At 34.9% G+C, this 20892-nt stretch overlaps 2 protein-coding genes across 7 annotated transcripts; one reads left to right on the top strand and one right to left on the bottom strand.

The window, feature by feature from the left end:
* Positions 1 to 74: 74 nt before the first annotated feature.
* Positions 75 to 13629, top strand: LOC119638724. Of its 6 annotated transcripts, none has more exons than XM_038035703.1 (5): positions 75 to 215; positions 1253 to 1347; positions 8991 to 9219; positions 9276 to 9426; positions 9502 to 13629. In XM_038035703.1, exons 3-5 carry the CDS (start codon positions 8996 to 8998, stop codon positions 13417 to 13419), a joined length of 4293 nt encoding a protein of 1430 aa, XP_037891631.1. In that variant the 5' UTR covers positions 75 to 215; positions 1253 to 1347; positions 8991 to 8995; the 3' UTR covers positions 13420 to 13629. The 6 variants fall into 6 exon arrangements, with proteins under 6 accessions (XP_037891631.1, XP_037891639.1, XP_037891622.1 ...); XM_038035711.1 differs by lacking the exon at positions 75 to 215 and adding an exon at positions 290 to 375; XM_038035694.1 differs by lacking the exon at positions 75 to 215 and adding an exon at positions 763 to 951.
* On the bottom strand, positions 2148 to 4127 carry LOC119638752. Its single transcript, XM_038035741.1, has one exon. It carries the CDS (start codon positions 3184 to 3186, stop codon positions 2362 to 2364), a length of 825 nt encoding a protein of 274 aa, XP_037891669.1. The 5' UTR covers positions 3187 to 4127; the 3' UTR covers positions 2148 to 2361.
* Positions 13630 to 20892: the final 7263 nt, after the last annotated feature.

Consider the following 20892-nt stretch of genomic DNA (forward strand, 5'->3'; position numbering starts at 1 on the left):
TTTTTACGCTCTATACGAGCGATTTAATTTCTTCTTCTCTCTTTCTTTCTCTTACTCGCTTCCCATTTTTCCCTGCCAGCATATTTTTTCTCTTACATCGATTGAACAAAAATTGTTCCAACAGTTAAGGCAGTTAACTTAACTAAGTTAAGTGCTATACGTCGACGTGTTAAGTTAGGCGAAAATCGGTCGTGTCACCTGAAAAGTTTATTATGGTAAAATAAAACGAAATAAAAAAAACTATATATATATATATATGTATTAAATTTAGCGCAGTTTAATAAATAAAAGCAAAAATTGGAGTAAAAGTAATTTTATTAATTAAATATTCGCATACTTCAAGTTAAACTGTTTTCCGTGTTCATGTGGTCTCAGGTGAAAGTAACAGAAACAAAGTTTTGTAATATAATACAAATATAAATGATAATCAAAAATATAACCAAATTCATGTTTAATGAATCATGTCGCACTTAACTAAGAAAAAAAAAAAAAAAAATGACCACAACCGTCAACCAGTAGTAATTAAAACCAATTGAGAGAGTTCACAAAAACAAAAAAAAAAACAAAAAAAAAAACCAAAAAAAGAAATCAATTTTAAATAAAGAAAAGCAAACGCTGACCAAAGAGACAAAACCCCCAATCGACCTATTTTCAACCGATATGATACGCAATAAACTCCGAAACATTCACCATTGAAAAAAAAAAAAAAAAATAGTAAAAAACATAGCAAAAAACGGTCAACGCGACAAAAACAACAACAACAATAACAATAACAATTGCAACATTGGCCAACGCAGCAACTTAACACAACTAGATCGCTTAATTATTTTTCGTTATCGCACTTAACAAACAATTATTTGTTGCGTTCGTTACGTTTGTTATGTTAATTAACTGAATCTTTCTAAATGGATGTTAGATGAATTCTTTTACTCTTACTGAGTGTGCGTGTGTGTATGTGTATGTGTGTGTGTGTGTGTGTGTGTGTGCTTGTCTTATCCATGCATTTTTACTGTTTCCCGCCTGTCATAAGCATACATACGCACACACATACATACATACATACATACATACTATGCGAATAAATACGGGAATTCAATCAACTTTTAAGGAAATCGGCGTATTACGCGTTGTTGCAACAAACTAGATTGTTGACGTATGGTTTACCGTAAACTTTTAATTCTGTTTGTTTGCATTTTTTTTTAACTTTTTTTTTTTTATTTTTATTTTTATTTATTTTTTTTAATTTTATCAGATAACTTGTTTTATGTGGTAGCAGCATCACAACAGCAGCATCAACAGCATCATATCATCAAAAGTGATAGTCTTACGGCAAAGACCGACTGACAGGTGAGTAGTGCATAGAGATTTTACTGGAATTTCAAAAGATATGCGCATTACTAGTATACCTCAATAAAGCGAACGAATAAAAGAAAACAAAAAATTGATTAAACTATATATTATTTTCTTTTTGTTTTTGTTTTTTTTTTTTTTTTTTTCCTTTTTATTGTAATTCATAAATTGATTTTTGCAGTTATGAAATATTATAGGAAAGTTATGTAAAAAAAAAAAGAAAAGAAACTAAATAAATATTTAAAGTCATTGACTTGACTTAATTTCAATTACTTCCTTTAGAGCAGGAAAGTAGAGAAAGCAACGATTACTTCATAGCAATTAACTTAACTTACAATTGACAGTAAAAAGGACGCTTTCTACGAGTTAAGCCACTTGAAAGTAATTAGTTCTTTGCGAAGGGGCTATATGAAGCGAATGAAAAAAGGAATTGGGGAAGACGAAGACAAGAGAAAAGAAAAGAAACGAAAAGAAACGAAAAGAAACGAAAAGAAAAGAAAAGAAAAAGACATTAAATATATAAATTTCATAATTCCGAATAACAATTAACAACACGTTAACGACACATACACGAACTGCACGGTTATGAAAATTTTATAATAAAATAAAGCATTTAAAAGAAGTTAAAGCTACAATGAAACCAGTTTAATAAATTGCAAACAGACTTTTTTGTTTAAAACTTTTACTATGCGCCGTAGACTCGCGCGGAGTTGATTGGTCGGCCGCGTTGTTCTTCTTTTTTTTTTATACATAGACACATAGATATATAGATACATATATATATATATATATATATATATATATATATTTGGACCTGTTGTGCTTGACCTTACTTATGTTGACGGCCTCGTCATCACATACAAATCTTAATGATATTTAGACTTTGATAAATAATATAAGTAAGTAAAACCCAGTTAGCTATTAGTCGATTATATTTTTGAAACTTTTCCCAAATAAGGAAAGGAAAACTGATCGATTTTTGCACAAAATAATCTTCTAATCATTTCAATTTTAATTTTTATCTTCATCTGCTTCCGATGGTCCCGGTTTTTGTATTGATTGCATTTTCTCGGCAATTTTTTTCTTTGGGGCCTCTTTCGTAGCCAAATGAGGATGACGCACTTGAAAGCTGTCGAAATGTATTAACGGTGGCACATCCTTGATGTAAAGGGCGGCGAACATTTCGTTAGTGTCACGCATTCTATCGAAGGGTCGACGATTGCGCAACATAAACATTGAATAGATTGTAGTTACAATTTGAATAAAATCATTTTCGGTCACAAAATCGCGGTCGGCTTGAAGCAAAGCCACATAAGTTATGCGCGGCATTTTCATGTGTCTTGCCACCTCGCAAATGGCATTGTGAAAGCGCCTCATAAAGCATTTATCGGGCAATAAATTTTCATCGACACGATAGGAGAAAAAATGTAAACTATCTTTATTGCTATCATCTGGATGGAGATTAATTCCACTTTGTAACGTAGTGTTAAGCAATTCTAAGAAATCACTCACGTACGTGCTTCTCACAATTAAACGAAGCGCGGTCCATGATCGAGCCTCCGCCGTCATACATTTGACTAAAGCGACGGCTCTTATCGCATTTTGATCATCCGTAACCATAATGCTGCAATCATTTTCCAAAATGTGATTAATAATACGAAGCATATCCTCTTCAACGCCCGGATCTTCACCGACTTTTAACAATTCAAACAGTCTATGATTTCGACATCCCTCCATCATATACGATCTGACTTGGGGTCGCATTTTCTCATGTATATCGGTAATCCGAAGATTTTTATAGGCACCCCAATCTATGCCCAAAATGTGATCCACCATAATAAGATAAGTCAAACAAAAATTTTGCAAAAAAGCAAAATCGAAATTTTTAAAGCCTTAAAAATTCGAAAATAAAATAAAATTTAATTGAATTTTGATAACAACAATGTCTTCTCTTGAATTGCTTGATTTGCTCGGATTGCGATAGATGACAGTTTCTCCATTTCTCCATTCCAATTGAAATTATAAAATTAAAGTAACGGTGTCTCTGCCATTCATAGTTCTGTCGATCATAGTTAGAGCAGCGTAAAAAATGAAAATAAGCCCTTTAAAGACTATCCGCCTTTCAATTGTCTGTATGCAGTCAATCAAGTCAGCCATCTATCTGACAATAATAATTAATTGAAAGTTAATATAACATTATTGAGCGCTCAGCCATGTATAATAATGAATATTGATTGAGCTCTTCATTATCATAGAGATGGTAGGCGGACAAAATTAACGCTTCAGAGAATTTCAAACTGTGAACTATAAAATTTAAAATGCTTCCAAAAGCTCATAATGGCGAAAAGAATTTTGAGATTGCTGACGTATAAGTAGGAGGAACGTTGCAAAGGCGTCACGCGGCAATCATAAAAATTTTTTGAGAGTTTTATTGTAACTCTCTGTATTGCTCCGGAGAACCAATTTATTTAATAACACTCCTTTTAGCGCCAATAAGAAGGAGTCACATTATGTTCGTCGGTGTGTAGATTACGGCATCTTCCAGCGCTGAAATTACATGTGGCGGATGTATTTATTGGTCTTCTGCTTAACACGACCCCATTAGTAATAATTTAGCGGATTAAGCCGCGTCTCTGACTTTATGGTGATGTGATCATAAAAGTTTACGGTTTTATCACATCATAAGGTAAGACCACAATCCTAATGGCATATGCCACGTGCATATATGTTCCCATTGCAATTACATTTTTCCATTCTTCTGATAGTCTACGAATTCCGCGTCAAACGAACAAACCATCGTTCGTGGCTATGCATGAAACAATTTCTTGTTTTCTTTCATTTCATAAGTCCATATATAGATAGATGTAAGGAGCAAAGCAGCACACAGTTCAGCGTTCCTAACGTTTTTGGGATGGGCTTTAAAATGTGCGGTTAAGTCTTATCGCATAGAAGAAGCAATATATATTATCTGTTGACATGTTGTAGTGTATTCCCTTTCAATGTCAAATTCGAGTCAAAATCGCTCTTTGTAAGCGTTTTTTATGCCCTACACCAATTGTGGGTATATTAAATTTATGCGGACGTATATAATTGATCGATTCAGAATCGTTTTCTAATCGAATTCGATCGATCTAAGCCTGTCTGTCCGCCTGTCCATCTTGTTTTCTTGTATTGAATCTGCAGGCTGCAATTTTTCAGATATCTTTATAAAACCTGGTACTCTAAAGCGTTTTGGCTCAAGGACGAACGCTATTGAATATGGCTGCAATCGGACCACTTTTTCGAGCACTGCCACTGTAATCGTAGGTTGTGGCCTACTATCGTGTTTTTAATTGCAAAAGTCAATGTTCATTTATTTATAATTATAGAAATAAAGAAATTATCAGGCGATACACAATATTTTAGAACTAACCTGTAACTAAGAAGATGATATCGGGAGTAAAGTAATAAATATCACTACAGATTGCGAAAAATATACGAAGATTAAGTGAATGGGTAAGCATTACACGCTGAGGTGTTGTGCGACAAAATTATGAATTTAGAGATAAGTCAGAACAATACAGTTGGGAAAGGCCGGTTATTGGATACCCTACATCACTTCTCCTGTAACTGTATTTATTCATTGGTTTCGATTAAAATTTGCACATAATTTTCACGCAAAGGCATACTTTTCATCAAAGCCCGCATATTGGAGGAGTCTTTGTATGCGGTAGTATTCAAAAAACAGATCTACCTGGTCCACATTCGCTAAAGTTGATTTCTATCTCAAAGTTGTTGCGCAATCATTTTCGCCATGAAATATTAAAAATGATACGTTTCCACTATATAAAGTATCAGTTTTCGTAGAAACGATTATATAAGAGAGGGTTTACGAAGTTTAAAAAGTCAAAATACTATTGCAGAGGAAGTTTTGAGGAGCAATTTGCAAAATTGCAATTTGTTTTCATACATCGAATTTTCAAAATAGGACGAGTGAGATATGGAGAATGATCGAAAAAGTGGACCGATCCAAATCATTTTCAACAGCGTTCGGCGGTGAGTCAAAGCACGTCAGTGCATCAAATTTCACCAAAATATCTCAAAAATTCCAACCTGTAGTTTGAACACAAATATACACAGACAAAAACTAAACGGACAGACGGACAGACGGGTGGAGGGACAGACAGCCTTAGAAAATGATTCCGAATCGATCTGTACAATAGGAGATGGGTCTATTTTAATCCTTTCTACGTGTTACATTCGTCCGCGCAAATTTAACGTACCCTATACCGCAAGTGGTGCAGCGAGTAATTGAGTTATAGCAAACGAAAAACGTTGTTTACTCAATAATCTAATAAATAAAAATGAATATAGACACCTTGCTAGTGTTTTATTTAAAGAAAAAAAAAAACAAAATTAAAGAAGATTATGGTCGCTTTAGGGCGTGTTTTATAAAGCTTACCATCTCACACGAATGCATACAATTGTAAATTTGATTAATTGTAAATTGTATTTTATTTATTGTTGTTGTACGCGTGCCAATTAGTTGATCGTGACTTGCTTTATAATAGCCTTTTAAAAAAACCGTAGAAAGTATTTGCACGAGCTGTTAGTTCTATATCTCTCTAGATTCTTTTAAATACAATTCGATTTTTCCTGTAGTGAGCATATATAAAGAGGGATCGTCTTCTTCATCGTAAACTAACAGTTTTCGTCTACTGTGCGAGTTTCTTAAGCGCATATGAGAAGTTAATCTGTGATTATCAACTAAGAATGTATTGATGAAGTGGAAGCCCTGTGTGCTACGTTCTGGACTTGTGAGCTTTGAAAAAACAGTGCACAGATAGATAGACGGACGGACGAAGAATGATAAATGGACTCAGAGTCATACGCTCAATAAGAGTATATTTTCGATATATCCCTCCTGGATTATTGGTTTTTACGATTTCTTCGGTTTTTTCGCTAATTTTGAAACAAACAATGTCGTAGTGACATCGTTGTAGCCGCTTTAGCTCAGATATATGTTCACCGATGCGTTATATGCCATATGTAACGTGCACACAATATTCTCTTTAAACTTCAATTTTGGAATCTCAATAACAATAGCAGATAGACGCACATTGCTTAGTCGCATTAAAAATTCGAATTGACACAGTATACAGTAAGCTACACATAACCTTTGAAGAGTGTTTGACTTTGGGTTACACATCTGTACGAGAGAATTGTATAAAAATTATTTATATTGAATAAAACCTATGTTGAGTGCAGGCACATTCACCCGTAGCCAAAATCCGCTGTCTAAAGACTACAATAGCATTGTTTAGCTCGTGGTAAAAATTTGCATAAAGTATTTGTCATACCTATTGTTTGCAATTTTGAGACATGTACTTTCCTACACTTACAAATTAAGAGAAGGAGGCCCACGGAAGTGTCCGTTTAAACACATTATACTGAATCTAATGAACATCGAAAGATGATGGGTATGTTCGTTTTGACAAAACGTTTGACACATCCAGAAAGAAGTTTCAGAGACCCCACAAACTACATGCATAGTCTTGACTAGCATTAAATTCTAAATCGATTTAAGCATGTCCATGTGTGTAATGCCCAGTAAATATGAATTTGTCAGCTTCAAATTTGACAGGAACATTAAAAGTTCTTGCATGTAGATTTGTACTGAAAACGGGCCAACATGTTCGAAGTATACGCCTGCTGCACCAAGTAACGTGGGAACACATTTGCTTTCTAAGTCAAAAACAAAAAAACTTCGTTTGCTCATTCCTCACAAACTGCGGTAGATAAACTTATAAAAGAGTTTGAACGTAGTTGTACGAAAGTGAAGAAAACCAGCCACGCCTCCCCAATATTATAATGTATAAATATTTTATTTTTTTTGCAAAATTCAGAAACAAACTTCGAAAACCCCCTAAAGTATAGACATGTGTTCTTGGCCAGTATTAAATTCGGAACTGTCACCTAAGCATGTCCGCCCCCCCCCCCCCCAACTGTGATACATATCCTCCCGTTCCCAAAAAAGAAGCTATCGCTTTCAAATTTACAAGAGAATGCGAACATAGTCTAAAACTGGTGAAAGAACACACCTACAATGTAATATAAACTGAGAACACCTTTGCCTTCCATGTTTTTCCTCATTACTTGTAAACTAAATAAAGAAAAATCAGCTACGCCTACTCAATATTATAGAGTATGGAAATTTCCCCTTGTCCTTATTTTCTTGTCTTCTTTAGGATAATCGGGGAGGGTATAAAATCTTCGGTCACAGCTGAGTATAATTTTCTTACTTGTTTTTCATTAAGCCAAAAAGATTGTTTTGATCGCGTTTATCACTCTAAGGCCAAAATATCAAAAATAAAACGAAATAAAATTAAAATGAAATAAAACAAAACAAAATAATATACAAATAATACAAAATGAAATAAAATATTATGGAATTATTATGAACTTATTATGTTAATAATAATAATATAAAATAAGATACAGTAAACTAAAACATAATAAAATGAAGTTAAATTAAACAAAAAAAAAAAAAAATGAAATCAAAACAAACTGAACAAAATAAGTAAACAGTGTATAATGGTACATGACCCACCGTTAAGTAACCTATACCACCTTACCGTTATTCATATAACAAACATTCATAAGAAGACCTTATGTGGGGTGAATCGATCGGCACCATTTCTAGAGGCCCTCTCCCTTAGGTCAAAATTATGACCCCTGGATTGAGCACAGGGCAGAGGGACAGACAAGGCGTTTCGGTATAATAAAAGGCGGGTTCATATCACGTCCTTCTGACTGTTACAACCACCAGTACAAAATTTTTTTGTTTTATTTTATCATATTTTATTTCAATTTTTGTTTCAATTTATTTTAGTTTACTGCGTTATACGGTACACAGCTTGTGGTACAGATTTTATTAAGTTTGTACGGACGTACGCGACGCTCAGAATGGTTTGAGATAGACCCACCTTCTATTATACCGATCGACTTAGAATCATTCCCTAAATCAAACTAAATTTGTCCCACCGTCCGTCCGTCCGTTCGTCCCTCTGTTTGTCCATGTGAATCAACCTACCGGGCATAGTACTTTTTTAATAACTTTGAATATTTCATGGTAAAACTTACTTCATAATAGTAAATTGACAAAGAAATCAACCTTACCGAATTTGGACAACATAGGTCTATTTTTTGGGCATCATCGTATGTAAGCATTTTCATTAAATGTGAACTCTTATAGACCAAAAATACCTATTTGTTAATGGTTTATAATGAAAATGGGTTCATGGTAATAATTTAGTAAAAAAAATTAAGAGGACCAAACTTGAACCATGTGGGCCTATTTCTTGAATACAGTAAGCTCTTTAGAAAATTTTTAATATTTTTTGATGACAATTGGTTAACAGTAGCGATCGAAGTATAATGAATGGAATCCATTCGTTTTCAGTCCTTTGTCTGATCCTGTGGCTGTTTTGTTTCTTCTGATAATTTGAAATTCTAATCTCTAAATTGCTCAATCGAATGAAGGATTTTTCCTCTTTGGAAATTTTCAAAAGCATAATTCACAGGGTTATAATGAATTTTTTCCCGTTTTTCCGCTTTGTCCTGCTGTGAGAAATAAATTCGTCTCTTTTACAATTTTTCAGATACAATGCATCATCAAGTGAAACTGATGCGAACCTTGCTCGTGCTAACATTCGGTATAAGTTTAAGGATTTCACTTTGTCATCCTACAGTGAATGCCGTTCATAATCTTGAAGGGAATGTGTTGCCAAATGTTGGAAAAGCATTTTTAAAAACACCAGCCTTAGAGGAAACAATCGACGAAGTACAAAGAATATTGCATCAAGACCTCACGTTACCACGGCTTACTAGGTAAGGCTTTGGTTTTCATATATTCCGCTTTATATCATATGTTGATTAATATTTAGAGGAGAAATCGAGGAGTTATACGAGAAAGTCACACGGGAGGAGTTGGAGAAGAGTTTAAAGGCTGGAGATACTAAGCGGGCCGAAAGTATGAGAGCGCTTATGTTAGTGTTGCCGTACAATACCGATAATAACACTGAAGAGAATTTACAGGTTAGTACTTCTTCATTGCTTTTATTAATTAAAACTATGTTTGTATATATATTTAATTGCCATTTCTTACGCAAGGAATTGTTTACTCGACCCCCCGTAACAAAGGTAGTAGAGTCGAACACATCTCACAGACCCATACAGTTTATAACACCATCACCTAATAGCGAAATGAAAAGCGATAGCGCCGATATTGGTATTTTACAACCAACCACATATAAGCCATCGTTTTCTTTAAAAATGTTGCCTCCTGCTCCTAGCGCCACAACGTATCACCCGTACACACCACCCTCGGTATTATATCGTCATAAGATTGCTTTAACAGACGGCGACGTGAAGCCTTTCAAACCTATAAACACAGACATAACATCCGTGCAACATGAAAATACGGAAACATTTCAAAACTCAAAGACAATTCAGCGTTTTAGCAGTCACTACAACGCACAGAATGCTGATTTCCTTAAATTTAACTCGCCAAAACGCAATCAACCTCAACTCCCAACATTGACCATAAAGCCAGTAGCTGATATCTTAGGTGATTTGGGAATTTTTAGTGAAACTCGCTTGGGTTCAGATGAATACTATAGCGCGGAGAGTGCTCCTAAACCAATTTATAGTACATATCTGCCAGAAATGGCAAATGGAGCTAATTTAAAAGATGCTGGGTCTCAGAGCCTGGCTGCTAAAATAACGCCCGAAGCTTACGCAATGTTTAAACCTCTAAACATAGGGGAAGAGATACGTGTCAAACCAGAAGTGGAAGACTATTTAACGCGTTTTGGTATCGTACGCGCACGAAAGCGTAAGGAAATCGACAAATTAAATACTAGAGTCAACGGTACGAATAGCGAAGAACCGTTCAGCGAAGAAAGTGAGATTGCTACCCGCAAGGTACCATCCGCTCATGTTAAAGGTAGAAAGGATGTTAAGCTACCTGGAAATTTACAATTAGAAAAATTGCTAGAAAATCTCAAAGAGCTAGAACGGTTGCGTATTAAACCTAAAGTAACGCTTAATGTTGAATCAACAACTACGGCCACAAGGATAGCGACGGAAAGTACAACTGATCCCACCACTTTAGTTACAAATGAGAAGCCCAAGTTGATTGAAGCTAAGAAGCCACGACGTCGTATTGATCCAAACATTGATATTAATTTCGGATCTACTAGTAACCATCAAGGCGACGAAACGAATAACTCCGATCAATTGTCTAAACTACTAGAAAACCTTCAAGAGCTGCAAAGATTGCAAATTAAACCACAAAATGTTTTACGCAATATGGGGCCACTCAATAAGACTCTTCGCACATCTGCAACAAGGCCAACAGTTGCAGTCACCTCTGCCCCAACCAAACAAACCATAATTGATCGTTTCAATGAACCTGTATTATCCCCAGAACAGCAACTATTATTAGCACAACAACAATCCAGAAAGTCAGCGTCACAACCTGATTTGCAGCAGCTACAACGACTTCTACTGCAAATACAAAATCAAGAAAAAGCAGAACGTCGGACATCAACGACGTCAACATCATCAACCACTACTACCACTACGACTACAACAACAAAGAAACCGCCGATAACGCATTCATCGCCATTGATACCTAACGATGTGGGGCAGTTAAGAAAACTGCTAAGTAATGATCATGAATTGGAAAGATTGTTTGAGCAAGCTAAAATCAGAGAGAGAGAGAGGCAACAACTGCAACAGAATTTTAAAAAAATCAATACTATAGTCACAACAACTACAAAAAAGCCAAAGAGCCTTTCTGCGAAAGATTTGGCTGACCTACAGCGATACATTGCTGAATTCGAGCGACCCAGTAATAAAGTCAATACTATTACAACAGTGAAACCAACAGATTTTCAAACGGAGACCACCACACCCCGGGCAACTACAACGACTTCCATTAGTACAATTACTGCCACTCAAATGCCACTCAGAATTTCCATTCATTCAACCGAAGTGCCGCAATGGCCAGCAAGAAAAGAAACAATCGATGAAAAGCAATTTGAAACATTAATCAATCGTATACAGCAGGTTGAGCAACGTCTAAATAATCAAAAATTAAAACTTCAAAAACCATTACCTACTGACACGCCTTTGCCTCAACTCTTAGGCTTCACCACACGAAATGTTAAGGATTCTGTCGAAACGGCGGCAGAGTTAAATTTGCCGGTGAATGATTTTGCAAATTTGCGAACGCTGTACAAGCAAGTTCAAGAAGCTGGCAATAGAGCTTATTCCTCCGACGTAGAAATTTCAACAGCAGCCACGTCAGCTAAGATCCTCCAGCACGAATCGACAACTAGTAAAAGTCAAAGCTTCGCTCAAAGAATTATTGATATAACCAACGATACCGGCACAGGCAGCAATCTTTCCGAAGCGGATCCAAGAGAATTTGTACAATTACAAAAGCTTTTGAGTAAAATACAAGAATTGGAACGTGTGCGGATTAATATACCTACAATAAATCCCATCTCGCGGTCTAAAATCCAACGAGAAGTTACCACTGCTCAAAGTTTCGCTGCGGCGGCTTCACGACGTAATGAAAATGTTCAAAAACCGAACGGGGTGCACCTCGTTTATCCAATAAAGGAAATAATACATGAAAAGTCTGAAAATGTTCAAACGACGAAAGCTAAGCAGACGGATTCCATAACTCCTTCTCTATCCTCTCAAGAGAATAAGGTAGAACTTAGAGAGAATATGGAAGAAAACGAAAGAGAGACAGATGAAATACCGTTAGTACACGAAACGGCCGCCAAAGAACCGTCAGAACTTATTGCTACTAAGAAGCAAGTCTTGAAAAGTACAAAAGAAGAAATGGATTCAGTAAGAGAGGTAGAGGGAGCAGAAGCGAAGAAACCTTTGAACGACGTACGCATCAACATACAAACGGAAGAATTAAAAAATCTATACTTGGAGGTGCCTAAAGACCTGACTGGGAAATTGAAATCAAAACTCGATGATAACAGTATCAAAACCGCAGAATTAGATTTTCAACCAGTTGAAGGTGTTATTAACCCAAACAAGTTAGATGACAAGAATGAGGAGCCAATAATGGCTACCCCTAGAACGGGGCCCGATAGCGAAGATCCAACTGGAAAGACCGCGGTATTTTCCTTAACGACTATTAAATCGTTAACACGAAGGCCAACTAAATCCACTACAGAAAGTTCAGTTCAACTACCAGTGTTTAGCGCCACTAAAATTATCGAAGATGCTATTATAAGGGCAGTCAATAAGATCGGAGTTTCAACGGAATTACCACACAGCTTCATCGATAATATTAAGCGAAAAGATAACGATATTGATGACTTAATAATGTTCGGGAAAAACGAAAATGAGGACGTCGGAATGGATGACCTAGTTGTTGAATCGAGTGAAATTAACAGTCGTATGACTTTACCTGAATTTAATCCTAACGATACCGTTAATCAGGACGAAAATAAGAAATCAGATAGTTTCACTGACTTGACAGAAAATGTACCCGAATTGAAAAGATTAATTAAAAATCTTAAGGAATTACAAAAACTAAATATAAGTACAAAAGAGAATTCGCAACATACTCATAAAAACACACCTGCATTTACCCAGTCCGATTACCAATATTTCGAAAATCTTAAGGAAATGCAGCCTTCATTGAAATATGAGAACAAAGTGACTGCAAAGAGCCGCCGCCAAAGTCCAACTACTTCTACTGAATCAAGTAAATCAAATGGTAGTAATCCGATAAGGATTGCGTTAACCACAAATACGCAGTCAGTCGAAACTGAAAGGCCACGTAATGATTCCTTAGCCGTTTTGGAGGAATCGTTTGGCCCTAATCCCATTGCCGAAGAGCCGCCCCCGCCTAGAAAAAAGAACGGATTCTACTTTCTGGCAGATTGGAACTCGTTCCTAGAAGTCGGAGATGGTGACGATCAAGTCGTGGTTCGTCTTAGCCCGAAAATCGGCGATCCTCGATTATTTTTACCTGTTAAAATTCCCTGAGAATTTCATTTTTCAACGCATTATTTAATGTATTGCATTTGTGTATATAAATTGAACACTAAAATAAGTTTTAGGTTAGGCTAGTAGCAAACGAAAGTATGTCCTAATTAGTGAATATTGTTATAATTATATATTATTGTATGTGGTGGTAAGGCCAAAAATGGCAAGGACAAAAATCTAACGGAATTATAATAGTTATTAATAAAATAAAAGAGATAAAGCCTTTTCTAATTAGTCATAAGGGTAGTTACGGCTGCAGGATTTCAATGCTCTTCATTATGGTAGTTACTAAAGAAATACAAAATATAATTTTATAAGATAAGATGTATACGCGTGAACGCGGATAATAATAAAATATCATTTCTAAGAAGAGAAATATATAAGAATGCGAGTTTATATTGGTACTTCTCTATGGGTCCGAATTTGACGCCTATAGAACGCATTCGGTAATTCAAGTTTTTAATCTTTGAATTGTTGAGCAATTAATTGCACGCATAACGCATATGTCGGACGATATTAGGTGAAATAATCATTTTTGACATTTCCAAAAAGTCAACGGTGTTTAATATGAAGCTTATTCACAGTAACAGTGTCTTAAGTTTATTCGCAGTCTCTTCGAGATACTCACGGTAGAAGTCCTCTTATGCATGACTTCTACTATATTCGGACTCAGGCTTTAAGTTTATTCGATGAAATGTATTAAATGGCTTCTAAATCGATGTTTCAAGCTTTTCATGCAATTATCCAACTAAATGTAAAATGCAAAGAAACAATGTCCAGGAAATATGTTGGTTGCTAACTGCATCATTCGAAATGTCATTAATGATAATCGATTCTGTGACTAATTTGAAATATCGATAGTACTATCATACAGCGGATTTTGTTGAGAAAATTTTTAGAATTGCAATTTCTCTCCATATTGCGATTTCTTGGAAGAGGCGTTCTATGGGGAGTGGTGGGAAAAGTCTACCGATCCCAACCATTTTCAATAGCGTTCGTCGTTGGGTCAAAGCATGCCAGTGCATCAAATTTCATCAAAATATCTTAAAATTTGCGACCTTTAGATTGAACACAATATTCGTGGACGGACAACACACGGAGAGACCGACAAACAGACAAGCTTAAATCATAAAATGAATATGAATCGATCGGCATAATAAAATGTGGATGCATCTTAAGTGCTTCTTAATATTCCGTGTAATGCAAGTGGTGTAGGATATAACTACAAAATAAACAATAATACTTCTCAAGAAAAGATTTTGTACATTTTTATAATCTTTTGAAGATTCAAAATCTTTGCAATATGCTATAATCGCACTGGCTACAAGAATTAATTGCCTTATATTTATCACCTAACTTATGTATAATAGTTTGGCGCATAATTATCAAGCGTTCTTGAACGCACGCTTTATTATGGAAAAGGAAACATAAAAATCTAACGGTAACATTTTCAAATAGTTAATCCGGAGTCTAGTCACCATCTACTTCAATAACTTTCCAAAGCTTTTTGAGACAACGAACGATGGTTGAATGGTCCATATTGACGTTGTCCGCCAGCAAGCTTTCGTCCTTTTCGACAGCTGTCAAAAGTGACTGGTCTTCGAAAGCCGGTGATCTACCTCTTCTTGGCTTATCTTCCAAGCTAGTGTAGCCGGATTTAAACGGTGCCCTGACTGAAAAGTTCGTTCAGATCGCGAAAAGTTTGCGCTGCTTTCCATCCTCTCTCAAAGTGATAAAGCTTAATATGACGAATACCAGTATGATTAACGACACGCATTTTTATAACGTAAAAATAGAAAGATATTTTCATTCAATTTATAAAATGTTGCACATTTTTATTAAAATATAGCACGTCAAAGAAACACCTGATAATGATGCACCAACCTATTATATACATAGACTTTGTTCACTGCTATTACTTATAGTAGAAAAGTTTAAAACTTGCTTCACTACACTTCTGCGATTGTCATAGGCTTCCCGCGATCATTCGTCTAAGTTATCCAAACTATAATCGGATTTATAGCCAGCAGTTGAAATTACTTGTAGCATGCGAAAGACCCAAAATCGCTTTAAATCTGCGTAAATCTTCAGAAGAGAGTTTTCAGCGTAGCCACGGAATTGATGCGAACAATTGGCAATTGACACTGATTCAATGGAGCCAAGGATATTTAATGTGAAGATAAGCGTATCTTAAATAACTTTTGTAATGTTAAAATTTTCGAGAAGTTTTACTCGAATGACATTAAAAGGTGCCCTTTGCAGTCAAAACAATGATATAGAAATTCAGGTCCCTTCCGATTAATTTCCGGAAAAACATACGAAAAGCTGTTTTGCATATCTCAACAGAATGAAATGATTCCATACGTTGCATAACTAAGAGTATTTAAGCCAGGGATACAATAATAAAAACTTCTATGTAAAGAGAGAGGAATATCACCTATATCAGTGAAAAGACGATTCCGGATGTGGACTTGTATAAGACATACAGGTCGCACGCAGTAAAACAATTTTGTAAGAGATTACAAAAGCAATAGCGAAGTATCTTTCGGCTTATCGACATAAGTGATAATGATTTTAACATAACATAAGTAAGGTAACGTTTTTAAAGATACCAGACGAAGCTTATCCTCGGCGGTTGAATTGACAGACAGTAGTGAAGCTTCCTTAGCTATTTTCATATATTCCGGAATTATAAACATGAAAACAATATCCGAAATAGATTGTTCTGAGAGTTATACTTGCAATAAAATTACTTTTCTATTGTTCGACTATTGCACGGAAAATTAAAACACATCTTACGCGATTTAAATGCGACCAACAGGAAGTTTCATTGCAGGGTTGACAAGTTCAAATTATGAAAACGATGGGTTAGATTGTATAGGATTTGTTTGGCTTAAAAATTTCATAACTATTTTACATACATTTCTGCTCATTGTAAAGAGAGAACACAACTGAAATGAAAACCCGGTCTCATTTGTAAACAAACTTTAATATTGTGAATGGTGCATTAAATGGAGAACTCTCTTTAATTCGTTTACTTTATGTTATATAGAATGTTTAATACAGTTCTTGTCGGGAACTAAAACCTACTATCTCTCTCTCTCTCTCTGTGTGTCTTTCTTGGCAGCATCGTAGTGTTGCTGGCATTGTTATTGTAATTCTTTGTTTGCTCTGAGAGAACATAGCTCTGATTACTAAGCAGTGTTAGGGGATTGCTGGCATTGTATTGTAAAATTTTGTTTTACTTGTGTCTAAGAAAGAGAGAAAACAAAGAAGCATAGAGAGAGAAATATGATTATAAATCCAAACATTTTCTACACTTTTTTTTCCAAAAAAAAATTCAGTTTTTTTTTCTCTTTCGTCGGAGAAGGTGTGTGAATTTTTTGTCGCTAGTAAATAAAAAGTCGTAACATTAAATGATAGAATGAAATCTTGTAAATGAAAAAGACTCTTAGAATATTATTTATTATGTATATTTATTGTAACATCATTACTCCGGAAAGAATAAACAAAAAAAGGAACATTTAAACTGTTCGAGCGAGCAGCCACAGAATTCGGCCGTATTTACTCTTTAATGACGCGAGATGTAGTGCAAATAATTAAAGAGGAAAAAGAAAAACAATAAAATAAAAATAAACATTTATTTATTGCAGTAATATAATTAAGCAAAAGTTTAGTTCAAGTTGTTTCACTAAGAATTTGGAAATATTGCAAAAATCTTATCAAAAATCTTCTCGCGTAATAAGAGAGATGTTACAGACTTAGCTGAATTTACTTAGAACATCGCGTTTTCCTTCTCTACGCATCGTTAGTATTGTTTTGTTGCGTCAAATTTGCAAAAGTTTACTATTGTTATGTATATAAAATCCTCATTAGGTATGAAAACATAAGTAAATCCAACTTGATAACTGTAAAGCGTTTAATAATTCGGCTTTAAAGTCAATGGAATGTATTACGAAGCATCCCGTCTTAATTTCGGGAAATTAATGATGTGAAAAAGGGTGTGTTCAGGAATAAAAAACTAGAACATTCAATGAAATAAAATCAACTTCTATTAAAAGAATATTACCCTGCTAGGTAAGTGAAATTAACATTTAAATAATAATAGTTTCAAAAACTCTCCCCTAAATGAATTTCTCGAACAAAATTCGTTTTCTTCCTGCTTTTCCTTTCGTTTTTTTCTTTTTTTTTTTTTGCTTTTGTCGACGCAATAGGAACATATCTGCTAATTTCACCCACCATATGTATATCTGAGAAATAAAAAAGTTTTTATTGCCTAATGCACTTCGATTTCTTCTTAATGTTTGTATGCTATGTCATGAGTAGCAAGAGAATTGTCACATATTTTGTATTTTCAATAATATATCTATATACATATATATATATATATATATATATATATAATGCGTTTTGCAAGCTTTGCTGTTAATTTTAAAAGAAAAAAATCAATAATCCATCTTCAAAGAGTAATATTTCCAGTATTCAATCTAAGCTTACTCTCTTTCCCTGAACATCAACGCTCTTACGTTCCCAGTCCCTGTAAATATATGTATGTTTTTCTCTATTTCAGTTCACTTATTCGTTGAATTGATTAAACCAAAGGATTTTTATGATTTCTATTTAGCAATTAAAAGGGCGCAAAAGAAATAATTATCTCCTCATTTTTCTTTTGCAAGAAAAAAAAAAAACTACGATTTTTTTATTTTAAAATTTCTTAATTGTAATATTATAAGTCACAGCTGTACGCATTGGTCATGTTTTTGTCATGTTTGCGAAGGATTGCTTGCTTAGGTGCTGTTGTTCCTCATAGCATTTGTGGTGAATTCATTTAAAAAATTAAACCGCAAGAGCTAGAAGTTGGATTTAAGTGAAAAGCACCGAGAATTTCATGTTCTTCACGCATTTCATTTTTATTTTTAAATTATTGCGTATACATGTTATCTTTAAGTCGCACGCCCATATCAAAAAGTATATAAATATATAATACAATAAAGTGAGCGGCATTTTTTCCTTTTTTTTTCTTTTGGCGTTTAATCGACTTCGTGCTGCGACAAAAATTGAATATAGTTTTTTCGCCTTTCCTCTGCGACGCACATAATTTCCTCCAGTACAAAAAAAGAAAAAAAAAGAAAGGAGCACAAAAAATGCGGGGGAGTATTGAACGCGGAAGAAAAGTATATCATTAAAATACTCCTTGAACAAGATTGTTTACTCAAATTTATACGAAAGAAAGCGAAATTAACAACGTACACACAATTAAGCTCAAGTTATGTTGTCGCTAACGGACTGTTATTTATGATTTTTCGATAATTTGTGATGATAATATGTCTGGAGTTTATCATTATTTTGTGAAATTTCTTGTTTTTCCTCTATATGTGTCGCTCGCATTCGTCGTATGTCCAACATCAAGAACCATTCTTTATGCCCTTCACCATCACTGATGCTGGTTATATTAAGTTTGCGTAGATGTACGTAACAGTCGGAAGATAGCTCCACCATTTCATGCATCAATTAAGATTAAGATCGACTAAGGTTGTGTGTCAGTCGCGCCGATCACATAATTTTGCAAATAATTTAACAAGGCTTGCAAACATTTCCAATATAACGGTTGATTTTGCGAAAGCCTGCAATTTTCAAAACTTTCGCACAAGAATCCCTGCCTAAGTAATAGTATTGCGGCTCATCCAAGCTGATGCGATAGATTTGGCCAAACTATTGCATCTTTTCTCATATAATCCCAATGTAATGATAGGAACGTTCAAAGAGTGCATAAGAGTAATGTCTTCAAAAATTAATTACCTCAATATTGATGGATAAACATGGCTCCATCATATACGGGAGTCGTAAAAAAACAGTAAGCCTTGCATGGCGAAACAGTCTAATTTCTCGCTTTTTATAACGAAAATAGGTAAAGAATAAATTAATTGCATTTGTACCGTGTCTTTTGACATTTTGGACATCGTCCAATATACGGATGAACGAATATCTTTGTTCAATGGAGTGATGTATGGTATTAAATAGCCGGCCTTGATCGACTATAATGCTTTTACTTGCTCATTCATATTGAAATCCAATAATTATGTCATAAATTTTAAGAAATTGCTTTTTATACCCATCACCGAAGCATGTGAGCAAAAGTGAAGCTATCAACTTCAAATTTGGCAGAAACGTTGAAAGTTCTCGCGTGCAGGTCGATATTGTGAGTGAGCCAAATCGGTCGAATGACACGCGTATAGTACTCCACAAAATGAGGACACCACTGTTGTTCAATCAATTTGATAGCGTGTTTCATTCTTTTCAAAAGCTTTATAATGCACGCATGTCCGTCCGTCCTGGCCGCAAAAATGCAGCGGTCGACTTCAAACTTGGCAGAAATATTGGAAGTTCTTGCACACAGTTAGTTATTGAAAATGAGCGAAAGCGGCCAAAGGATGCGTCTACAGTAGTGCCTGTAGTGCGTTTATTTTCAAAAGAAGTAAAAAATTGGTTTCTTGATCGTTGTGGATGGACTGCAGCAGATAAGCCTAAAAAAAAATAAGACCCTATATGCTGTGGGCGATGCTGTAGTACCTCTACGAAAATAAAAAGAATCGGCCACGCCTACTTCATTTTATAGTGCATCAAAGTCGAACCTTTATAAGGCGCAGAAACAAGCACCGAAAACTCCATAATGTATATAAATTCTTGGCGACTTTCAAATTTGGAATGCACTTAAACGTGGCCATCTGTTCATCTGTCTGCCTGCCCAACTGCATAGAATTTGCGGTAAACACTCTCTTGCCAAATTTCCAAAAGAATTTGGAAGTGACGTAGCTTTTTCAAAGGATACGTCTACAACGCCCAAATGTCTATGCGGTAAAAACTTTTACTTTGTAAGCAGAAAAAATCAGCCGCGCCTACTCCATGTTATAGAGTATGAAAATTTAATTTTTTTTATTTATTCATTTATTTATTTATTTTTTTTTTTGTCTCGTTTAGGATAACGGTGATGGGTATACGACAGAATATAATTTTCTTACTTGTTCATTATTATTTACTTCAATTATTGTGTCACTTAGTAAGTTAACTAAAGTGTATTTACCAAAGATTTGTTAAGCGTATTTTGGCCGTAAGGCAAAAAGTTCCCAAGTTACGCAAGTTGCACAAATGACCAAAAAAATGTACACAGCAAGGGTAGTTAGGCGGTCGCTTGCTGTCATTTGTTGTGTGAACATGGATTTGCATTTTCTTGCATATGTATGAGGTCGTGTTAAGAATATATTGGCAAAGCCAGAGAATAGATGGAAAGAAGAATACTTCACAAATGGCACTGTTATATTGGAGACGTTTAAAAAAATGTGATACAAAAACCAGTAGGAAATGTATATATATAGCCCTTAGATGGCGCTCAGAAATATTTAGATCAAAAAAAACACATTTATCTCCAAGATTATTAAATTAAGTAAACACTCCTATACTCCTCAGGATTACTTT

Source organism: Glossina fuscipes, unplaced genomic scaffold, assembly GCF_014805625.2.
Source record: "Glossina fuscipes isolate IAEA_lab_2018 unplaced genomic scaffold, Yale_Gfus_2 0, whole genome shotgun sequence".
Classification (NCBI taxonomy): domain Eukaryota; kingdom Metazoa; phylum Arthropoda; class Insecta; order Diptera; family Glossinidae; genus Glossina; species Glossina fuscipes.

Coding starts and splice junctions, on each gene's coding strand:
- LOC119638752 (XM_038035741.1), bottom strand. CDS start 3,186: ATGGTGGATCACATTTTGGGCATAGATTGGGGTGCCTATAAAAATCTT.
- LOC119638724 (XM_038035703.1), top strand. CDS start 8,996: ATGCATCATCAAGTGAAACTGATGCGAACCTTGCTCGTGCTAACATTC. Junction 9,220..9,275: donor ACGTTACCACGGCTTACTAG/GTAAGGCTTTGG, acceptor ATTAATATTTAG/AGGAGAAATCGAGGAGTTAT. Junction 9,427..9,501: donor ACACTGAAGAGAATTTACAG/GTTAGTACTTCT, acceptor TTCTTACGCAAG/GAATTGTTTACTCGACCCCC.